A 24,556-nucleotide genomic window follows, 5' to 3' on the forward strand; every position below is an offset into this window, starting at 1 on the left:
CAAGAGGGAAGAGATATGGGAACATATGTATATGTATAACTGATTCACTTTGTTGTAAAGGAGAAACTAACACACTATTGTAAAACAGTTATACTCCAATAAAGATGTTAAAAAAAAAAAAAAATTTTATGGAAAGGCACTAAAATATCTAAAACAACCTTTAGAAAATGAATAAGTGGAAGCAATCATTCTACCCAGTATTAAAGATTAGTATATATTTACAGTAATCAAGAGAATATGATACATAGCTCAATGAAAAAGAAAAGAGAACCCAGATATAGACTTCTGCTAATATGCCCAAATGATTTTTGATAAATGTGAAAAAGTATTTCAGTGGGAAAAAGTAACTTTTTTTTTTTTTTTTTTTTTTACAACAAATGGTATTGGAATAATTGGGCAACCTTAGGTAAAAAGAATGAAACTCAACCTACATCTCACACCTTATACAAAAATTAAACTCAAAATGAATCACGAACTTAAATATATAACTTAAAACTATAAAATTTTAGAAAAAGAAAATGTTCAGGATCCAAGGCTAGGCAAAGAGTTTTTACTTGACAGCAAAAACATAATCCATAAAAGTAAAAATTCAAACACTGGACCTCATTAGAGTTAAAACTTCTGTTCTGCAAAAGATCCTGTTAAGAGGATAAAAGATAAGCTATGGAAAAGAAAATCTTTGCAACAACATACCTGACAGAAGAGTAGAATCTAGACTACATAAAAAATCACCAAAACTCAATGGTTAAAAAAAAAAATCTATTAAAAATTGGTAAAAATATATGAAGAGATATTTCATAGAAAAAGATATACAGATGGTAATTAAGTGCATGAAAATATGTTCAACATCATTAGCCATTAGGGAATACAAATGAAAACCACAATGAGATATCACTATCAGAATGACTAAAATAAAAATAGTGATACCACCAAATGCTGGTGAAGATGCAGAGACACTGGATCAGTCATTCATTGCTGGTAGGAATGTAAAATTCACAGCCACTCTGTTAAGACAGGTTAGCAATTTCTTATAAAAATAAACATGCAGCCACAATATGATCCAGTAGTTGCACTCTTGGGAGTTTATCCAAGAAAGATAAAAATTTTATCCATAATAATAAAAAATTAGAAACAACTAGTTCTTCAGTGGATGAATGTAAATAAACTGTGGTACTCCATACTATGGAACATTGCTTAACAATAAACAGGGACAGAATATTGAAACACACAACACAACAACTTGGATGAATCTCAAGGGGATTACATTGCTCATAGCAGCACTATTGAAAATAGCCAAGACATGGAAGGAACTCAAGTGCCATCAACAGACAACTGGATTAAGAAGACGGGGTGTGCGTGTGTGTACACACACACACACACACACACAGTGGAATATTGCGCAGCCATAAAAAAGAATGAAATACTGCCATATGCAGCAACATGGATGAACCTAGAGAATATTATGCTTAGTGAAATAAGTCAGAGAAAGACAAATACAGTATGATATCACTTATATGTGGAATCTAAAAAATAATACAAACGAATTTTTATGCAACATAGAAACAGTCTCACAGATACAGAAAAGAAACTTGTGGTGACCAAAGGAGAGAGGGGAGAGGGGAGGGACAAATTAGGGGTACGGGATTAACAGATACAAACTACTACATATAAAATAGATAAGCAAGAAGGATATAGCACAGGGAATTATACCCATTATCTTGTAATAACCTATAATGGAGTAGAATCTGCAAAAATGCTCAATCACTTTTTAGATTCCACATATAAGTGATATCATATTTGTCTTTGTCTGACTTACTTCACTCAGTATGACAGTCTCTAGGTCCATCCATGTCACTGCAAATGGCATTATTTCCTTCTTTCTTATGGCTGAGTAATATTCCATCGTATATATGTGCCACATCTTCTTTTTCCATTCCTCCATCGATGGACATTTAGATTACTTCCATGTCCTGGCTATCGTAAATAGTGCTGCAATGAACATTGGGGTGCATGCATCTTTTCGAATTATGGTTTTCTCCGGATATATGCCCAGGAGCGGGATTGCTGGATCTCATATGGTAGCTCTATTTTTAGTTTCTTAAGGAACCTCCATACTGTTCTCCATAGTGGCTGTACCAATTTACATTCCCACCAAGAGTGCACGAGGGTTCCCTTTTCTCCACACCCTCTCTAGCATTTATTATCTGTAGATTTTTTGATGTGGCCATTCTGACCTGTTTGAGGTGATGATATCTCATTGTCGTTTTGATTTGCATTTCTCTAATAATTAGTGATGTTGAGCATCTTTTCATGTGCTTTTTGCCCATCTGTATGTCTTCTTTGGAGAAATGTCTATTAAGATCTTCTGCCCATTTTTTGATCAGGTTGTTTGTTTTTTTGATATTGAGCTGCATGAGATGTTTGTATATTTTGGAGATTAACCCCTTGTCAGTCGCTTTGTTTGCAAATATTTTCTCCCATTCTGTGGACTGTCTTTTCGGCTTTTTTATGGTTTCCTTTGCTGTGCAAAAGCTTTTAAGTTTAATTAGGTCCCATTTGTTTATTTTTGTTTTTATCTTCATTACTCTAGGAGGTGGAGCAAAAAAGATATTGCTGTGCTTTATGTCAGAGAGTGTTCTGCCTATATTTTCGTCTAAGAGTTTTATAGGGGGAAAGGGCAGGGAGGGATAAATTGGGAGACTGGGACTTACATAGATACACTACTATATATAAAATAGATAACTAATAAGGACCTACAGTACAGCACAGGGAACTCTACTCAATACTCTGTAATGACCTACATGGGGAAAGAATCTAAAAAGAGTGGATATATGGTACATGTATAACTGAATCACTTTGCTGTACAGCATTTGTATATTTTGGAGATTAACCCCTTGTCAGTCGCTTTGTTTGCAAATATTTTCTCCCATTCTGTGGACTGTCTTTTCGGCTTTTTTATGGTTTCCTTTGCTGTGCAAAAGCTTTTAAGTTTAATTAGGTCCCATTTGTTTATTTTTGTTTTTATCTTCATTACTCTAGGAGGTGGATCAAAAAAGATATTGCTGTGCTTTATGTCAGAGAGTGTTCTGCCTATATTTTCGTCTAAGAGTTTTATAGGGGGAAAGGGCAGGGAGGGATAAATTGGGAGACTGGGACTTACATAGATACACTACTATATATAAAATAGATAACTAATAAGGACCTACAGTACAGCACAGGGAACTCTACTCAATACTCTGTAATGACCTACATGGGGAAAGAATCTAAAAAGAGTGGATATATGGTACATGTATAACTGAATCACTTTGCTGTACAGCAGAAACTAATACAACATTGTAAATCAACTATACTCCAATAAAAATTAATTGGAAAAAAAACTGAATCACTATGCTGTACACCTGAAACTAACATAATATGTGTATAACCACTTTACTTAAATAAATAAATAAATAAAGTGAGGTTAGCTGAAAAAGGAAAAAAGAGAAAGAAAAGAAAAAAAGGGAAAAGAGAAAGTAGGTTTACCAAGCCCAGGGCCAGCATACTTCCCACCACACTAACTGCCTTGGTCTCAAAAACAACAGACAATCGTCTCTCTACTTAGATTTCTTCCCAGTTGTTATTCATCTCAAAAAAGTAAAAGTATGCACAGAAATTCTCAACCCCCCTTCTGGTTGGTGTGAGCAACTTTGATTTGCTGAGTGAAAACAATAAACTTGTGTTTCACAAGAAGGTCAGGAACTATAATATTTAAAGTCGCTGGAGTCCTTTGTCTCAAACTTAGACAGTGATGTATGTCAATTATTTCTCAATAAAACTGGAAAGAAATAAATGAAAAATAAAGTCACTGGAGTCTTAATATCGTTGCAATTACAGTTAATCAAATTCACAGCCGTCTCTGACAGCTGTGGGTGCTTGAGGGGTGCTTCACAGAAGAAGACATGAAAAATGAATGGTTCTGTATGTGCATTATTCATATATTTATTTTCAAATTTTTTATGAGAGCACCTTTAGCTCCCTTGTCAGTGAGGAAAGCACCAAGTTTTAAAATTCTACAGACAATTTCTTGCTTTGAAAACTTCTAAAAAGAATCACATACATAAAGCTGGCATTTTTTCCATAATAATATCTTTAAAAGTGAAACAAAAGAAGCACTATATTCCCATAAATGCTACAGATGTCCTACAGGAGAGATATGGGTGTATATGCCACATCATCTATGTGTTGATCAAATAGCATAATATACAGTTCATTTCTTTTGGAAATTGCTTTACTTGTATTCAAATGAACTCTGAAATCTGTTCACAGTGTGCTACTTATCACCCTAGTATTATCAAGATTCATAAATTACACAGAATTTAGACAAAAAGTGCACATCTCAGAGTTACTCCAGCTTTTTATATGCCCCTGAGAGATTAATACTAAACGTATCAGGCCTGAAAGAGTAAGGACGATGAATAGGTTACAGGAACTCACCAAGGGCTTGGAGGCTTAGTGTAGATAATTCTTCCATTCTGATGCTTTGAGCTCTGGTTAATGATTATTATAGATGAAAGAGAATGTGGCTTATCACACTCCCCAAAGATTTACCTATTAAATTCCAAAGCCAGCAGGTAGAAGTCTGGGAAATGGGGCAAGTTTGTCCTCAATCTCCCCTTCCCTGTTTCACATTCAAGGGGACTCTTTTCAGCCCACTCTGGTTGTATATCTGAGTCTGTCCTCATAAAACTTCCCATCCTGGCTTTCTCTGCCCCCAACCCCGTGCACCCCATTTCCTCCAAATCAAAATTCCTTTTCCTGCTTTCAGATTTCTCAAGATTTTCTGATAAGCTAAATAAAAGTGTGACACAAAGACATCTACATGTATTCCATGTCCTCTGTCGATAATATTCATAGCTTTTCAATCAATAGTTTAAAAAGTGTCTGCTATGTGTTAGGCCCTGATAAGGAGTAGAAGCAGACTTACGCCCCCCCAAAAAATCTCTGCCCTTGTGGAGCTTATTTTTGGTGGTGTTGTAGTAAAGACAATAAGAAACAACCAAGTCGATATGTATGTAGTGATAAGTGCTAAAGAGAAAAATAAAGGGAGATGGAGAGGGAGGGTGTCCAAGGATTCCATTTTAAATAATGGGGGAAGGCAATGGCCTCATGTAGAGGAGGAATTTCAACAATGACCCGAACAAAGTAAGGACTTGAGCTTTGCGGATATTTGCTGGGAGAGCCAAAGCAAAGGGAAGAGCAAGTTCGAAGGTAGGAATGTGCTTGGCATGTTCTGCGGAGAGTAAGGAGACCAGGGCACCCGTCGCAGAATAAAGTTGGATTGGGGAAACTGTGCAGATGAAGTTAAAGAGGCGACAGGGAGTCACATGAGTGATGTGTAGGCCATTTATAAGAACTTGGCTGAGGGTTCTGAGCTAGAGGATCAGGATGTGATATAAGTGTTTCGAATAGACTTCAGAGGGCTGGGAATTAGGCAGCCTGGTGGCTTCGACCACAGCAGTAGCAACAGAGGTTGTAAGAAACATTCAGAGTCTCTCTGCATATTGAACACAGAGCCGACACCATCTGCTGATGGATTGGATTTGGGGAGTTCCTATAAAATACTCCTCACCTGTCCTCTTTCTTCTCTTAGGAATATATAGGTCTGTAACCAAAATACAGCCTATTTATTTCTCTGCATTCAGAAAGGTTGGTACAGGGGATTGTGAAGAATCAGATATTTCTGGAAATATATACAACTCTACCAAAACAAGGAAGCACTGATCAACATCAGTGGTCACACACAATGAGCAAACAGAACGAGTCTGACGGTATCCTAGTCCACTCAGGCTGTTGTAACAAGTCACCATAGACTGGGTGGCTGAAAAACAACAGAAATGTATTTCTCAGTGTTCTGGAGTCTGGGAAGACCAAGGTATAGGCACCGGCAGATTCAGTGTCTGGTGTCCTGGTTCATAGATTCTGTGTCCTCAGCTGGCGGAAGGGAGGAACGAGCTCTCCCGGGCCTCTTTGATAAAAGCACTAATTTCATTCGCAAGGGCTCCACCCTCATGACCAAATCATCTCCCAAAGGTCCCACCTCCACATACCATCACAACTGCGGATTAGGTTTCAACATATGAATTTGGGTGGTTGGGACACAAGCACAGAACCTAGCGCAGATGGAGACTGTAAAGTTACAGACTGGCTGGGATTCTCAAGAGGAGAACTGATGTATAACCACAAGTTCTGGCTGCCTAGGGGTGAAGCCTTTGGATGACCTTGTTAATTATAGTGTGAAGGCAATGAAGAATGAGTGATTTTCAACCACAGCAGAAAGTGTAGTCACCAGGATGTGATGGACCTGAGAGGTGGAGGAGAGGAATCAGTGCCAGGTAAGGGAAGGAGAAAGGAAGCAACTCTGTCCTTGTCCTAGAGATAAACCAAACACCCCTTTGGGCATCTTGAGCTCCGTTTTAAGGCAAGACCTCTCAAATTAAAATGAAGCACGTCGTTCCTATATCATTGTTCGCCATCTTGTTACAAGAACAGACACTGGGTATGCACGGGATAAGTGGGACATATTACATCTGGTCCAAAATGACTGGACATCAGTAGTTTCAGGTGTTATAGAAATGGAGAGACTGGCTCAAGATTATTTTCAAGGGTTCAAAGTTACGCTCTCCCTGGCTTCCTGGATCACCGGTCCTAAATAATAGATTCGCAACAACTCCTTCCTGAGGACAAAAAAAATTTTATTTGAATAGTGGTAATATCTGGCATAGGGAGGATAAACAGTAGAGGAAATCTAGACTCATACAGAAGTATACTTGGGTTCTCTTTTGGAGAGAAGGAAGGCTGGAAATGGGGCTGACCCTGGAAGGTAGAACTTCGCTATGAAATTGTGGGGAAATGAACCACATGAAAGATGCTACTCTTGACTCCCTTTCCTACTTGTCTCAAAAGTCTTGCTCTGTGCTTTTCCTTCCCTTATGTCTGTATAGATGCACCTTTAAAGCATAGCATACTCTGTGTCTCTAAGCTGAGAAGGAATACAGCTTGTTCTACTGCTTTTCATTATTGTATAAACCAAGGTGTCAACACAGGCCCTTAGTAAGATGTTGGAAAGTCACCACTTTTGGAGAATTTGCACAAAAGGGAAGGTTATTCACTTTCCCTCACCTGGCTAAATTTCTGTGCTACTGGATCCACCTCTTCCAGCTTCTTCCCCTCCCTCCTCACCCCACATTTCAAGCACTGACTGAGGATCTATTCTGTATCAGGCACTGTGATAGACATAATGAGATCCAATCCTGACCCTCCAGGGGCTTCAATGTTGGGAGAAGGGCCTACCACGCAATTGAAAATTTACAAAACATGGTGATTTCTACAGTAGAGATTGGAAAAACAACAACAAATAGTAGGAAACCAGAAGAGGGACTTCACATCAGTCAATTATTTTAAACGATGAGCAAGTAGATATTATTTTAGAGATGTTTTTGTCCTTGGAAAAAGTATCATTTGTACCTTTGTTTAAAAAGCAAGACAAGTTTTCAGACTCAATGAACTTGAGTTCCCTAGTTATGAACAGATTTCTGCAAAGCTACAACAATCGAGTCTTACCTTATGATAACACCTAAAATATGCAGCACGTTCATCGGAAAATTTCTCCAGTCTTTTTGGACCTTTGCTTGAAGCTTTCTTGAATACTAACCAACATCGTTGATAAATCTGCAAAGGAAACACAAAGACAGCACTCAGCATCACTACTGACTCAGATATTACTGGCATTTACATTTAAATATTTTCGTTTTTGATGTTTTCACTTGTAAAATATTCATAAGCCATAAATGTGATGTTGCTTCGGGAAAATAAAATTTTAAAACCCCAAACCGTTTCCACAATGGGTGTATTATGTCATTCAGAAAATCACTGGAATCCAAAGAAAATAAGTATTTGCAGGCAAATTTCTTCATACTTTGACAACACCACCAGTAGAAACCTTGCAGAAAAAGTCCCAGAAATAAAAATCCCAAATCAGTGCAAATAATATAAGCATTTACGGCACATGCTCTAATTTCAAATGCCACTGTATATGGACATCATAGGCCTGATATATGCCAAAGACTTTAAGTCCTAGAAAGAGACAGTCCCTGTGTGTCATGTGACATTCCTCATAACTGACGGTCAAGAGTTGGGCCAGACACTAGACTAGCTCATAATGCTGATGAACACCAACCAGATTCTCCCTCAGAAAATTCAACCCAGAGACTCAAAGATTATTGCCAGGCTAGGGTGCAATCCAAGTTAATACTGTAAAACGTTAATACTGTAAATTAAAGGAAAGAGAATTTGTTATTTCTTAAATATCCAAAGATATCAGTAAAATAATTAAAATCAATTCTATTGGCTTTCATCTTGCACAGTCACTGAACTTACCAAGGGTCATAAAAACATGGAGACAAAAGTGGAAAAGCAATGGAGGGAGGGGAGCCTTTTAAACAAATGGTGCTCGAATACCTGAATATCCATAGGGAATAAACAAACTCCTTAACCCAAAACACTCATACAAAACTTAACTGAAAATGGACTTAAATATTAAAAAAAACTATAAAATGCTTAGGGGGAAAAAAGGAGGAAATGTTTGGGATCATGGTCTGAACAAAGAGTTCTTAGACCTCACACCAAAAGCACAATCCATAAAAGAAAACGTTGCCACATTGTACCTCATCAAAATTTAAAACTTTCTCTATGTGAAAAATTCTGCTAAGAGAATGAAAAGACAAGCTACAGACTGGGAAAAAAATATTTGCAAACCACATATCTGACAAAGGGTTAGTATCTGGAATATATAGAGTCCTCATATCTCAATAGTAAAGAACCAAACAATCCACTTACAAAATGGAAAAAAGACAGACATTTCACCAAAGAGAATATACAGATGATCAAGAAGCACATGAGAAAATGTTCATCATCATTAAGCCTTCATGGAAATGTAAATTAAAACCACAATGAAACATCAGTACACACCTATCGGATTGGCTGAAATAAAAAATATTAATAATAATAATGCCACCAAATGTTGACAAGGATGCTGAGAAACTGGATCACTCATATTATAATACGTTGCCGGTGGGAATGTAAAATGGTACAGCTCTGAAACACAGTTTGGCAGTTTCTTAAAAAACTAAGCAAGCAACATAGGACTTACAATTGCACTCTTAGGACTCTATGCCAGAGAAATGGAAACTTCCCACACACAAAAAGATGTGAACATGAATGTTCATAAGCAGCTGCATTTGTAACAGCGCAAAACTGGAAACAACCCGTCTATTCTCCAATGGGTAAATGGTTAAACCATTTGGGGAACATCCATATCATAGAATACCACTCAGCTATAAAAACAATATGAATGCGTCTTCAGAGAATGACGCTGGGTGGGGGGGAAAAAAGCCAAACCCAAAAGGTTACATACTGCATGACCGCATTAATAGCATTCTTGAAATGACAAAATTATAGAAATGGAAATTAGATTAGTGGTTATCAGGGGTGAGGGGTGTGTGAGAAGGGAGCAGAATGGAAGAGGGGCTGTGTCTCTACAGGTAACATGAGGGGTCCCGGCAGTGATGAGACTGTCCTGTATCTTGACTCTATGAATGTCATTATCTTGGTTATAATATTGCATTGTTGTTTCAAAGATGTTACCACTAGAGAAACTGGATAAATGGTATAGGATCTTTGTGTAATAGTTCTTACAACCAAATGTGAGTCTACAATTATCTTAAAACAAAATGCTTATAAATTTTTAACAAAAAATGTAAAAGATCTTAAAAATTACAGCCTAATCTAATAACAGTTACCTAATTCTTTTGCTACCAGACCAAAGTCTAATCATCCACTAGACTAGGTAACTTTAGAAAGCCAAGTGGCAAGAGCCACTGGTAAGAATTCAAACCCAAAATCCTTTTCAGGGTGGAGAGTCAGCCATGCAAATTAACATTTTCAGGGCTATGGTTGGCAAATAGAAGACTTACCAACATCTCGCTGATGTCTGAATAACAGATGAGATCACCAGCTCCCTTAAAACCTAACCACCAGAGAGAGGACTGTAATTACATCGGGAATGACTGTCACCCTGATTGTTCAAATAAAGGATGTGGAAAATAGGTTTCTCACTGTCATTCTATTATTGGCAACCCCTTTCTTCTGGACATGGCCCTGAAAATGTGTTAAAGACAGCACGCTAAGGTATGCAAGAAATATGCCTACTATGGGGAAAAAAATATTTTCACCAAAGGGGATATTTTATATTTCCTAACTATGCCTCAACTTTTAGACCCAACCTTGAATGACAGTATTTCTACTTAAAAAAAAAAAAAAAATTCATTTTCTTCACAATCAAACCTCTATTTGCCTGGCTTCTGTCTGAAGTCTATCAAACACAAGCTAAAGATTCCTCCATTTCAGCATGCCTAGTGATTTCCATCTTTGATTCATCCATATTACACTTAGGAGATTTTGGTTTTTCTTTTGCTCTATTAAGTATCAATAGTAAGAGCAAAAGTGCAATGTTATAATCAAATAACTGCAAGAGTACTAGTGTATAAATTCACATGCAATATTGCTTATAACTATTGGCTGGAAAGTCACCCCGGAACAGATTAAAACATGTTGGTTCATCAGGAGATAAGGAAAACCCCAAAACTTGGTTTATGAAAAGGGGGTTCAGTGATTCTCCATGTTGGCCCAGCCTCACTCAGGACAATTGTTAATTATGCAGATTCCTAGAGATTAGCCAAGGTCGACTGCATCAGAACCTCTTGGGGTAGGGCCAGACAAATTGGCTCTGTACCATATTCCCCAGGGATTTTGTTTGTAATTTGCCAACCAATGCCATGAATATTCATAAAGACTTTCAGACAACCCAGTGCTTCCCACGTGGGACTGACAACAAAGAGCCCTCCAACAAATGCTCCATCCACGACGAGGGCCTCTGGGCTGTGTGGTTTCCAACAAGTGATGTGCAGCGGCTTTGGACTTGGAGCAGCGTGAGATGCTGTCCTGAGACACAGTGAAGGTGAAAGTGAAAGATGCTGAACTACAGGAAACTCCCCATTTCACCAGCCCTACACTCGGTCCCAAGAACAGAAGAGCCACCAAGTATCAGAGAATTAAAAACCTGTTCTCAATATTTCAAAACTGGTTAGAGGAAATGAAACAGGAGGACTCACTGAACATGGGAACATTAGTTGGAGTAACCCTGACATGGTTAAAAGGACCACAATCGGAGAATGATCTCATTTGCATAATAGCATAGGGCATTTTTTTTCTTGAATTAATTCATTCAACCATCTCCTTCATATTTCATATAACACATCCACTGACCATCTATAGTATTTTTGAACTAACATTTTTCCTTCAATTGACTTGTTTTAACTAAAAAATGTTTATCCCAACCATGAGAGCAAAGTGCAGTTTCAAACTGGACATGAGGAGTAGGTAATCCTAGTGATAACTCTACTCTTAGAGAATCTAATGACAGAGTAATTTTCAGGTTGAAATCTCTCACCTTCTCTGCATCAGGGTTCCGCATTCTCAGCACAGCTGGCATTTTAGACAAGGTAATTTGGGGTAGTGGGAAGGGCAGGGCTGCTTCTCCAACTGAACGCCAGCAGCACACCCCTCCTACCCTGCTGACAACCAGAACTATCTCCAGACATTGCCAAATGTTCCCCGGGGGGCAAAGTCAGAACCACTGCTACAGGTGAGCGCACGCTGAGCCAAGACTGCAGAGTTGAAGAATATGAGGTTATGGGAATATCTTCCAAGTCCTGGCTTTGGACAAGTCAATCCACACACGCCACTGTCGAAGCTAAAACAGACAAGCACATCACACAGTTCTGACAACCTGAGCGGATGTACGTGAGATTTAGCAGTTACATAAAAATCTCCTTCAGTGTGTACTTTCTGGGTGGTGGTGGTGGTTTTACTACACCTAATTTTCAGCCTTAAATTGTCATCAAACCATATATGATTTCTGTTATTTTTTCCATTGTCTTCCCTTTCTTTAAAACTTGAGATCCTTAATAACTAATTAGCTCTGGTTTCAAATCCCTGATATTTTTACTAGCTATTTTTCCTAACAAAGTCTAGCCTGGTAAATTCACCAAGATTTCCAGGGCCAAGGAACAGCTGAAACAATTTAGAATTTGCTTGCAGTTCCTAATTTCATTAGCAGTCCATCACAATGTCTGAACAACAGAGTCACAAACTAAACCTCTATAGGATTTTTTTTTTTTTTTTTTTTTTTTTGGCCACGCCACATGGCTCGTGGGATCTCAGTTCCCTGAGCAGGAAAATCCCTATAGGATGCAACTTATGAAGATAACAGAAAGCAAATTTTGGTCACAAAATTTCTGTTAAAAGGAGAATTATATACTGCCTTTACATAAGCTCAAGAAAAGCAGAAAGCTTAAGTAAGCTGTGACCATTTAGGACTTCACAGTCTAGCGCAAGTATCAGCAAACTTTTTTCTGTAAAGGGCCAGACAGTAAATATTTTAATCTTTGAGGGTCACAGGCCCTTGTTGCAACTACTGAACTCTGCAGTGGTAGCATGAAAGCAGCCATAGGAGGATATATATAAATGAAAGGTGTAGTTATCTTCCAAGAAAATTTATTTAAAAAAACAGGCAGTGGGCCAGATGTCACTCACAGACTGCAGTTTGCCAACCTCTGGTCTTTGGCAGTATTTCTCAACTGTTTAAGCTCAGGTCACCTTTTGATGAACATAAAAATCTGGTTGACATGTCCCTGTTCAGGGAAAGAGGGGAGGAGATATCCCCTAGGTGAGGATCCCTATATATCCCATATCTCCCCACAAGCCAAATTTAACTTCAACGTCTATTAAAATGTTGACTTGATGCCTTTCAACACCCTCCACCACATACTCCACACATTTCTGGTCTCGCCGTCCACTGCTGGGACCCACTGCTCTACAATGGATGCAGATGCTGTCCTAAAGAGGCCTTTTACAGGCAGAGACATTAGCATCTCAGCTCTAGCTTTTTACAGTTATCGTATTCTACACAGGGAAGGTGCACTTTGGGGAGAAAAGGTAAGTTAGGATTGTTTTCCATTTTGCCAGCATCCGCTTCCTGTACTCAGATAGATTTTTCTGTTCTCAGGGCATTCTCTCCAGTTCTAAAGATATATCCTCCGTCTTATAATGCTAAATTAGCCTCATTTCTCACATTCTAATCCTGTTTTTATTTATTCTCCAAAACAAATCAAATATTCTTCTTATCCAGGGTGTTAGTAACCACACCTAGCATTGGTCAAACCCTTTGTGCACGGCAGAATGCTAATCCTTCTTTGTGCATTATCTCAACTAACCCTACCAATAGCCCTATAAAACAGATGCTGTCATTATTCCCATTTTACAACAAGGAAATAAGGCCTTAGTGAGGTTACTCACTGAGTACTACTCAAGGGCGTGAAACTGGTAGAAACAAGCCAGCATTCCAACCTTGGTTTGCTTGATTCTGAAGAACAAGCTCTTAACCATTCCTCCAGGATTGTCCCAGAAAAGCTGATTTCCTAGAGATGCATAAACTTATGCCGAGGGTCGAGCTGTCTGTAAGAAGTTGATTTTCATGCTTATCATAATCTAAAAAGAGACATTTCGCTGTAACCATATGCTCTTTCATCTGGACGACGACTTTATCGTCGAGCTATTTTGGTGTGACATTTGCATTTGTGATTTTAAGTTCCCTGGCACCAAGTGCTCACCAAGAGTGATAGTTTTTAATGGAGTATTTCTGCAGTTGGGGTCTGAAGACCTTATTCCAGGACTGCAAGTTAGCCTAGCACTTTGTAAGATGTGTTTTCTTTGAAAAGAATTCCACTCTCTCCCTCCTTAAGTAACAAAGTATTCAGTATCCTTGACTGCAGTCCAGAAACTCAAACGTGCCGAGTATTTCTAACTATGTGGTAAGTATCTCATGTAAGTTCTCAGCTTTTCTTGGCCTTCCTTCCCTCTCTAAACTTTAGTCTCTTGTTATTCATTAGTTACAGCTGCAGTAAACCAATGTCCTGGCTAGCTGGCTCCCTGCTGGTATGTGTAGTCAGCTCCCTAGAGCTGACCAGTTACTTCTCTAGGAGTGCCCAGCCCTCCACTTTGGCCGATGCATGGCCACAGTAACTAGCTGCCCACCCAGAGTCCTGGGCTCCTCTGTGTCTGATGAAATACCACAATCCAAGTTCAACCCAACAGCCATAGAAAACGGTGTTGGATGATGCAACCTGGAAGCAGAGCGATAATCCCCCTCCATCCTGTCTGCCACTGTCTGCAAGTAATCCTTCCACAATATTAGAATTTTGACCAGGATGATCTCTGAGACCAAGATGCTTAAAACTTTCTCGTCTTATGAAGGACTCTGTCATTATGGTATTTCAGAAGGTGACAGATGAAGAGTATAAGAGAAGTAGTTGTTTGGCATCATGGCATCGTAACAGGTAGGCTGCTACCAACTCCACCTACCAAAATAATGAGCTGGTTCAGAATTATGTATTTCATGAGGGGAAAAAATCTTTCCATTGAGTAAACAACGTGACTCTATGCCTATCATTTATATATACCTTTCATTTGTAAGGAAAGAAATGCTAATTTGGAGAAGGTTTTGCACGGTGGGTCGCAAGGCTCATTTTAAATTCACTGCAAAGAAAAATACGTGCAAAATTGAGATAATTAATCATAAAATAAAATTTGTACAAAGAGGATTAAAAATACTTCAAAAGCATCCACAGGCAATAAATTACCTATGTCAATCCTTTGCTGATGGTGAAGTAATTTAGCACAACCTTTCTAGAGGGTAAGTCATGCCTACCCTTTGACCTGGAAAAATCATTTCTAGGAACTTTCCCCTGAGGAAATAATTGAGGAAATATGCAAACATATGGGAATAGGATTCTTTGGCATAAAAACTGAAAGCACTCTAAATGTTCCAGGGGACTAGCTTAATTAATTATGGCATCTCTGTAAACTAGAAATTGCCGTCATTAAAAATGATGTTGTAAGATAATATTTATACCATAGAAAATGCTATTAGTAAGTTATTAAGTAAAAAAAGTAGGTTGTCCCTTGTTTTTAATCTGTTTCTACTCCAGTATATATACTCATTCAGTAAATAAGCCCCAGTTGCTCGTCCAAAAGGACTGAGAGCTATATTTCCACCCTTCCCCACCTCCCCTCACACACACACGCACACACGCACACATGCACACACAAACATGCACACACGACGACAGGACGAAAATGTCTGCTTCAATGGAAAACTATGCATTCTCTAGGACACACACATCCAGTATTATCTGCTTCTGATTCTGTGGGAGCTATTCTACAACTCTAAACTTAGATTACTGATAGAAATGCAAAATAATTCTAGTCCATAAAGATGCAAATTCTGTAGAGCTTCTGTTGATTTCCCTCCCCCACTGTCATGAAGCTAGTTTTGCCTCCTTGGGAACATGCATTTCGCTATGCTGGATATATAAACATGTAGGTTCTTTGGATTCCCCTTAGAACTAGTTATTATAATATTCTGTGTTGCTCTCTCATTCAATTAATAAGCTAAGTAGAATCTTCAACACGTGCTCTTTCTACATCTACATGAGAGTCATGATGAAAACAGTTAACTGTTTTCGAAAAAAAAACTTTAACACAATCCATCGGTCACTGACTCTTGTGTATTTCACCTTCTGGTTAAACCTGGAATATCTATTTTTCTGCAGGGACCACCACCCTAATCTAAGCCACCACCTCCTGAGCTTCAGAGTTTCCCTGCTTTCATTCTTGCCACTTTCAATCCACTTCCTGCAGGACATCTGGGGTGACCTTTAAAACACTCATCTGACCACAACAATCCACTGCTTAAGCATTTCTGAGGCTGTCTGTTGCCTTTGGGGTAAAAAACCAAAGTCTTAACAAGACATTCCAGAACCTGCAAAAACTGGCCCCCTCCCTACCTTTTTTGCCTTATTTTGCTGATTTCTTCATTTATATATTCTTCACATGTAACTATATACACATATTTTTAGTAATAATCAAACAAGTAATACAAGGTTATTTGGAAAAATTCTCATGGAATCAGTATCGGCCACCAGCTGTTCTTGCCACACACAGGAAACCCTTCCCTTGTCAGACAAAGCTGACCACTGTAGAGAGCGGACACTGTAGAGAGGGAAACGTGATGGCTCCTTTCCTTCTCTCCCCAATTCCTTTCTGTCCCCCGGATCCACACAGGAGGAAGAGAAGTAAGAAACAGGAGAGCTGCCTGAAGAAGCCATACACAGTTATATGTCCTTATTTAGCTTCTACTTTTAAGCAGCCTTAGAGAAAAAAACCAAAGAAATGCTAGAGAATCTTGACTACTGGGTGAGCATTCTATTCAAACAAAAAACTGGGGAGCGGATATCACTCATTAATTCATTCAACAAATATTTATTGGGTGCCTACCATGTGCCAAGCACTGTTTAGGTACTAAGGACACGGCTATAAACAAAGTGGAGGAATCTGCTGCCTTCCTTGTGCTTACAGACAGCCAATAAGATGACAAGATATATATGCATACATACATGTTCATGTGTCTTATAGTACACAGGTAATATGTCACAATATGTCACATGGTGTTAAGTACCATGAAGGAAAACAAGCCAAGAGAGTAGATGAGAATTGCTAGTGGTATTTCAATTTTATTTTATTTTATTTTATTTTATTTTTTTGGCAGTACCACCATATTTTTATTTGTTAAATATACCAAGTACTTTTCGAAAATACTTAGAGGAGATTGTCAGAGGACAGAAATTCATTCCTCTTCTAGGGATATTCATTTAACATTTCCATTTTTTCTTAACATCTTTATTGGAGTATAATTGCTTTACAATGGTGTGTTAGTTTCTGCTTTATAACAAAGTGAATCAGCTATACATATACATATATCCCCAATTCTCCTCCTTCTTGCATCTCCCTCCCTCCCACCCTCCCTATCCCACCCCTCTAGGTGGTCACAGAGCACCGAGCTGATCTCCCTGTGCTATGCGGCTGCTTCCCACTAGCTATCAGTTTTACGTTTGGTAGTGTATATATGTCCAATTTTAAATAGGGTAATCAGGGAAGTTCTCAAAGAGAAAGTGACGTCTGAGCAAAGACCTGAAAGAGATAGGAGGGCTGGGGGAAGGGGGCGCTAAGTAGAAGCAGCAGCAAACGGGCCTTGACACAGAAACATGACCGGTGTGATGAAGCCGCCAGAAGTCCAGAGAATTCAGAGACGCTGGTGGTGGGTAGGCCTTATGGGTCTTATTGTAAAGACTCTGGATTTTTCTCTGCATGAGACGGGAAGTGAGATGGAGGGTTTTGAATGGAAGTAATATGATCCAATTCACTTTTAAGAACACTGCAGGGAACTAAAGGCAGAATCAGGGAAACTAGTCAGGAGGCTGCTGCTGCAGGAAATCACATGGGAGGTGAGGGGGCCTTGGGTCAGGATGGAGGTGGAGAAGGGGACGAGAAGCGGTCTGAATCCGGTTATATTTTGAAAGCAGAACCAACAAGACTCACTGATGAGACTGGATATAAGGATGAGAGTAAGGAGAGTGAGGGATAATTCCGAGATTTTTAGCTCAAGCAAGTATTGATAGAAGAATGGGGTTTCCATTAGCTGAGCAAGCAAGCCTGGAAGAGGACCAGGATCTGAGGGAGGATATGGAACGTGAGGATGGATGTAAGGAGTCTGTCATGCCTATTAAACATCGAAGTTTATAAAAACATTATATTATCAAACATGATGAATCGTCAGTTATTTGTGTTTTATATATATATATATATATATATATATATATATATATAAAATAGAAGGTTTTATTGTACTTTTAAAATAAATTAATAACACTATCTTCTCTGTAGGCCTGTTGGGAGAATGGAATAAGTTAGTGCATTTAAAGGGCTTATATTGCTTGGGAAGCACTTCATAGAGGTCAGCAGCTCATACCATCCAATCAGGCAGTGATTTGCCTGCAAACAAGGACAACACCCATATTGGTTCCTTCATTTACTCATTAATTTTGCAAATATTTACTGAGCATCTACTATGTGCTAGGCCCTGTTCCAAGCACCGAAGAAATGGCAGGGTATAAAGCAGAGTCCACAGAGTTCACTTTCTCATGTGCAGAGACAGATAATTATCTGTCTCCCAGCCCCAAACACAATGCCTAGCATGGGGTCATAATGATTACAGACTACATTTGCAGAATACCATCATTTGCTAGTATGCACCCAATAAATATTTTGTGAAGTTAAACAAGAAATGATGTCATCGTGGCTTCCAAAGCAGTCTTTAAGTGATCACCAAACCAAAATCACCAACACTGAGTTCCAATTTCACAGCCTGGCTCTATACGAGCTGACCTGTGCCTATTTGTCAGACCTCTTCACTCACCACTTCCTGCTTCACTCATGGCACCCCAGTCTCCAAAATATTCCATTCTTCTCCGATGAGGGATGAGAGAATGTGCTGGAACTCTCTTCCCCTTGCTGTTCACAGGGCTGCCTCCTTCTCATCCTTCAGATCTCGGGCGAAATTTCTCTATCACTTAGCTATTTTTATGTAACAAATCACCCCAAAGCTTAGTAGCTTAAGAGAACAGCCATCTTTCACTTCTCATGAACTGGATGGTGGATCAGGCAGCTCTACTGATCTGACCTGGCTCCCGGCTCATTCACAGGTGATCAGTCAAGGCAGGTGGACTGGAGTTTGCCTGGGGTGACTCAGCTCTGCACTGCACGGCCTTGGATTCCCTAGAAGGTTAGCTGGGGCTTATCATCACAGAGCAAACAGAAGTCCGAGAAAGCAAGCAGAAAAGTCTTCTATTCCCGAGGGTCCCTTCATTACTGCTGGGTTGATGGGGGAGCTTTATCTTCTCCTGTGATCTCCACTGACACAGCAGTGGGGGTGGTCTCATTACCACTGGGCATTGGTGAAAATCCTGACCCTCCACCAGGCCCCCTCTGACCCCACCCCAGTGGGAAGAGGGAGAGGCACCTCATTACTGCTGAGTGAGGTGTACAGACCCCCAACATGGTCTCCACTGACACCGCGGTGGAGAGGGCTAACTACCAAAGGGCCAAGATGAAAGTCCTGGCTCCCTACTTGGCCTTCACAGACACCAACTAGGCGGGGTGGAGGACCTTGTCACAGTTGAAGAGGATCAGAGTATGCCACCCCAAAATATGCTACTCTGACATCAGGATTACTTTGAGCTGAAGACAACTGAGAAACATCAGACACAGGAGGATCTCTCTGCCTTCCCCCTTTCTGCCTAAAAGCAAGGCATACATTTTTCTTTTTAAGTGACATGGACTTACACATGTAAACGTGTTTCCCCCTCTTACACCAGGAAGACAAGAGACAGCACCAAGACGAGTCTGTATGCCAAACCATACTAAACAACCCTAATCTACAGTTAAAATTTCCTAGTCACCTTCCCACAATTTACCACCCTTAGTTGCTCAAATTCCCTTTCTTTTCTCTAGTCACTTCTCCACAACTTACAACCCTGTGTCAAAATGGTGTATAAGATTCTGAGCCTAAAGTAACACTCACTGTAGAGGGGAATGCTTTAAACAGCTTTGGTGAAAGGTGAGACCTCCAGGGCACAGGTATTACCAGAAGTCAAGGCAAAATAAGAAAAGGCCAAACTGTTCTGTAAAAGGGTGATTTGGGTTTTTTCTCTCTTTCAGATTCTTTACTTCTTTTTTTTTTTTTTTTTTTTTTTTTTTGATACTTTGAGGGAAGATATGATCCAATTCACTTTTAAGAACACTGCAGGGAACTAAAGGCAGAATCAGGGAAACTAGTCAGGAGGCTGCTGCTGCAGGAAATCACATGGGAGGTGAGGGGGCCTTGGGTCACGATGGAGGTGGAGAAGGGGACGAGAAGCGGTCTGAATCCGGTTATATTTTGAAAGCAGAACCAACAAGACTCACTGATGAGACTGGATATAAGGATGAGAGTAAGGAGAGTGAGGGATAATTCCGAGATTTTTAGCTCAAGCAAGTATTGATAGAAGAATGGGGTTTCCATTAGCTGAGCAAGCAAGCCTGGAAGAGGACCAGGATCTGAGGGAGGATATGGAACGTGAGGATGGATGTAAGGAGTCTGTCATGCCTATTAAACATCGAACTTTATAAAAACATTATATTATCAAACATGATGAATCGTCAGTTATTTGTGTTTTATATATATATATATATATATATATATATATATATATAAAATAGAAGGTTTTATTGTACTTTTAAAATAAATTAATAACACTATCTTCTCTGTAGGCCTGTTGGGAGAATGGAATAAGTTAGTGCATTTAAAGGGCTTATATTGCTTGGGAAGCACTTCATAGAGGTCAGCAGCTCATACCATCCAATCAGGCAGTGATTTGCCTGCAAACAAGGACAACACCCATATTGGTTCCTTCATTTACTCATTAATTTTGCAAATATTTACTGAGCATCTACTATGTGCTAGGCCCTGTTCCAAGCACCGAAGAAATGGCAGGGTATAAAGCAGAGTCCACAGAGTTCACTTTCTCATGTGCAGAGACAGATAATTATCTGTCTCCCAGCCCCAAACACAATGCCTAGCATGGGGTCATAATGATTACAGACTACATTTGCAGAATACCATCATTTGCTAGTATGCACCCAATAAATATTTTGTGAAGTTAAACAAGAAATGATGTCATCGTGGCTTCCAAACCAGTCTTTAAGTGATCACCAAACCAAAATCACCAACACTGAGTTCCAATTTCACAGCCTGGCTCTATACGAGCTGACCTGTGCCTATTTGTCAGACCTCTTCACTCACCACTTCCTGCTTCACTCATGGCACCCCAGTCTCCAAAATATTCCATTCTTCTCCGATGAGGGATGAGAGAATGTGCTGGAACTCTCTTCCCCTTGCTGTTCACAGGGCTGCCTCCTTCTCATCCTTCAGATCTCGGGCGAAATTTCTCTATCACTTAGCTATTTTTATGTAACAAATCACCCCAAAGCTTAGTAGCTTAAGAGAACAGCCATCTTTCACTTCTCATGAACTGGATGGTGGATCAGGCAGCTCTACTGATCTGACCTGGCTCCCGGCTCATTCACAGGTGATCAGTCAAGGCAGGTGGACTGGAGTTTGCCTGGGGTGACTCAGCTCTGCACTGCACGGCCTTGGATTCCCTAGAAGGTTAGCTGGGGCTTATCATCACAGAGCAAACAGAAGTCCGAGAAAGCAAGCAGAAAAGTCTTCTATTCCCGAGGGTCCCTTCATTACTGCTGGGTTGATGGGGGAGCTTTATCTTCTCCTGTGATCTCCACTGACACAGCAGTGGGGGTGGTCTCATTACCACTGGGCATTGGTGAAAATCCTGACCCTCCACCAGGCCCCCTCTGACCCCACCCCAGTGGGAAGAGGGAGAGGCACCTCATTACTGCTGAGTGAGGTGTACAGACCCCCAACATGGTCTCCACTGACACCGCGGTGGAGAGGGCTAACTACCAAAGGGCCAAGATGAAAGTCCTGGCTCCCTACTTGGCCTTCACAGACACCAACTAGGCGGGGTGGAGGACCTTGTCACAGTTGAAGAGGATCAGAGTATGCCACCCCAAAATATGCTACTCTGACATCAGGATTACTTTGAGCTGAAGACAACTGAGAAACATCAGACACAGGAGGATCTCTCTGCCTTCCCCCTTTCTGCCTAAAAGCAAGGCATACATTTTTCTTTTTAAGTGACATGGACTTACACATGTAAACGTGTTTCCCCCTCTTACACCAGGAAGACAAGAGACAGCACCAAGACGAGTCTGTATGCCAAACCATACTAAACAACCCTAATCTACAGTTAAAATTTCCTAGTCACCTTCCCACAATTTACCACCCTTAGTTGCTCAAATTCCCTTTCTTTTCTCTAGTCACTTCTCCACAACTTACAACCCTGTGTCAAAATGGTGTATAAGATTCTGAGCCTAAAGTAACACTCACTGTAGAGGGGAATGCTTTAAACAGCTTTGGTGAAAGGTGAGACCTCCAGGGCACAGGTATTACCAGAAGTCAAGGCAAAATAAGAAAAGGCCAAACTGTTCTGTAAAAGGGTGATTTGGGTTTTTTCTCTCTTTCAGATTCTTTACTTCTTTTTTTTTTTTTTTTTTTTTTTTTTTGATACTTTGAGAGAAGGAGAAATGAGAGAGAAAAGTAAAAGCAACAGAAGGGAGAGAAAGAAGTCATGAATCTGGGCACTACTTGGAAAACAACAGGCAGAACACAAATCTGAGTTGGGGCAAATAAAGGACTTTTAGGAAGTGGAGTGACAAAAAAAATAAAGAAAGAAAGAAAGAAAGAAAGAGAAAAGAAAAAAAAGATTCTGAAGGCAGAGTCAAGATGGCGGTGTGGGAAGATGTGGAGTTAACGTCTCCCCACAACTAGGGCACCTGCCGGCCACTGGTGGGGACTCTGATGCCCAAGGAGACGGGAGGAACCCCAGAGTGAACCGGTAGGAAGTAGGGGGACCGAGGGGGGAGGAGAAGTGGAGGCCAGACAGGATCCATGCCCCTGAGGCCTGAGAGATCAGGAGAGGCAGGTGGGAGGGACTCTCCAGGAAGAGCGGGAGAGGAGCGGAGGGTGATCGCCTGGCCACTCGGGCTGGGGAGTCTGCTGAGCTCCCAGGCTGGTATCCCCCCCAAAAGCCCCCTCCAGATCTCGTGGGTCCTGGGGGCACAGGAAGGAGGCTGAGGGGAGAACAGGAGAGGCAGGTGGGAGGGGAGGGAGAAGCAGGAGAGGAGCAGAGGGCAGTTGCCCTGCCCACTTGGGCCCAGGGAGCCTGGCCCACCACCCAAACCTCACCCTTGCTTAGGCCCTGCCCTCCACAGCCAAGGCCTTTTGGCCCCCTCCCTTTTTTTTCTTTTTTCTTTTCCCTCCTCCTCTTTATTACTACTGTGGTACTGATGTACCTTCCGGTTGTTGATTCATCTATATTTTTATTTTTATATTCTTCCTAACATACCTGTTAGTTTCCCAGTCTAATTTTATTTTTTACTTTGTTATTGTTTGGGGTTTTTTTTTGCCGCCCCAGGAGGCTCGTAGGATCTTGGTTCATGAGCCCGGTGTCGAGCCGAAGCTCCTGCGGTGGCAGCTCCGAGTCCGAACCACTGGACTAACAAAGAACCTCAGACCCCAGGGAATATTCATCAGAGTGAGGTCTCACGGAGCTCCTCATCTCAGCAGCAAGACCCAGCTCTACCCAATAGCCTACAAACTCCAGTGTTGGAAGCCTCAGGCCAAACAACCAGTAAGACAGGAACACAATCCCACTCATAAAACAATAAATAAATGAGACGGCAAAAAAATATGTCACCGATGAAGGAGCAAGGTAAAAACCTACAAGACCAAATAAATGAAGAGGAAATAGGCAATCTACCTCAAAAAGAATTCAGAGTAATGACAGGAAAGATGATCCAGAATCCTGGAAATAGAATGGAGGCACAGACTGAGAAAATACAAGAAATGTTTACCAAAGATCTAGAAGAACTAAAGAACAAACACACAGAGATGAACAACACAATAAGTGAAATGAAAAATACACGAGAAGGAATCAATAACAGAATAACAGAGGCAGAAAAATGAATAAGTGAGCTGGAAGACCAAATGGTGGAAATAACTGCCAAGGAGCAGAATAAAGAAAAAAGAATGAAAAGAATTGAAGAAAATCTCAGAGAACCCTGGCACAACACTAAACACACCAACATTCAGATTATAGGGGTCCCAGAAGAGGAAGAGAAAAAGAAAGGGTCTGAGAAAATATTTGAAGAGATTATAGTTGAAAACTTCCCTAACATGGGAAAGGAAACAGTCACCCAAGTCCAGGAAGCACAAAGAGTCCCATACAGGATAAACGCTAGGAAAAACACACCAAGACACATATTAATCAAACTAACAAAAATTAAATTCAAAGAAAAATATTAAAAGCAGCAAGGGAAAAACAAAAAATAACATACAAAGGAATCCCCAAAAGGTTATCAGCTGATTTTTCAGCAGAAACTCTGCAGGACAGAAGGGAGTGGCAGGATATACTTAAAGTGATGAAAGAGAAAAACCTACAGCCAAGATCACTCTACCCAGCATGGGTCTCATTCAGATTCAAAGGAGCAATCAAAAGATTTTCAGACAAGCAAAAGCTAAGAGAATTAAGCACCACCAACCCAGCTTTACAACAAATGCTTAAACTTCTCTAGGTGGGAAACAGAAGAGGAGAAAAACACCCACAAAAACAAACCCAAAACAATTAAGAAAATGGTAAGAGGAACATACATATCAATAATAACCTGGAATGTAAATGAATTAAACTTCCCTAACATGGGAAAGGAAACAGTCACCCAAGTCCAGGAAGCACAAAGAGTCCCATACAGGATAAACGCTAGGAAAAACACACCAAGACACATATTAATCAAACTATCAAAAATTAAATACAAAGAAAAAATATTGAAA

At 40.2% G+C, this 24,556-nt stretch overlaps 1 protein-coding gene across 2 annotated transcripts in view; it reads right to left on the reverse strand.

Moving 5' to 3' along the window:
- The window catches only part of DOK5 (docking protein 5), a 157,403-nt gene that overhangs the window by 67,707 nt on the left and 65,140 nt on the right, over nt 1-24,556 (reverse strand). Inside the window, exons 1-2 of one of the 2 annotated variants that reach the window (XM_028498374.2) lie at nt 11,546-11,565; nt 7,600-7,707 (exon numbers count right to left, since the gene is read on the reverse strand). Coding sequence is in view for 1 of the 2 variants with exons in the window: in XM_007113344.3 (XP_007113406.1) it covers nt 7,600-7,707 (108 nt within the window). In the remaining variant the exon portion in view is untranslated. Of the gene's footprint in view, nt 1-7,599; nt 7,708-11,545; nt 11,566-24,556 lie in introns of those variants that run through there. The other variant, XM_007113344.3, reaches the window with a different exon arrangement.

The sequence above is a fragment of the Physeter macrocephalus genome, chromosome 14 (genome assembly GCF_002837175.3).
Source record: "Physeter macrocephalus isolate SW-GA chromosome 14, ASM283717v5, whole genome shotgun sequence".
Lineage (NCBI taxonomy): Eukaryota > Metazoa > Chordata > Mammalia > Artiodactyla > Physeteridae > Physeter > Physeter macrocephalus.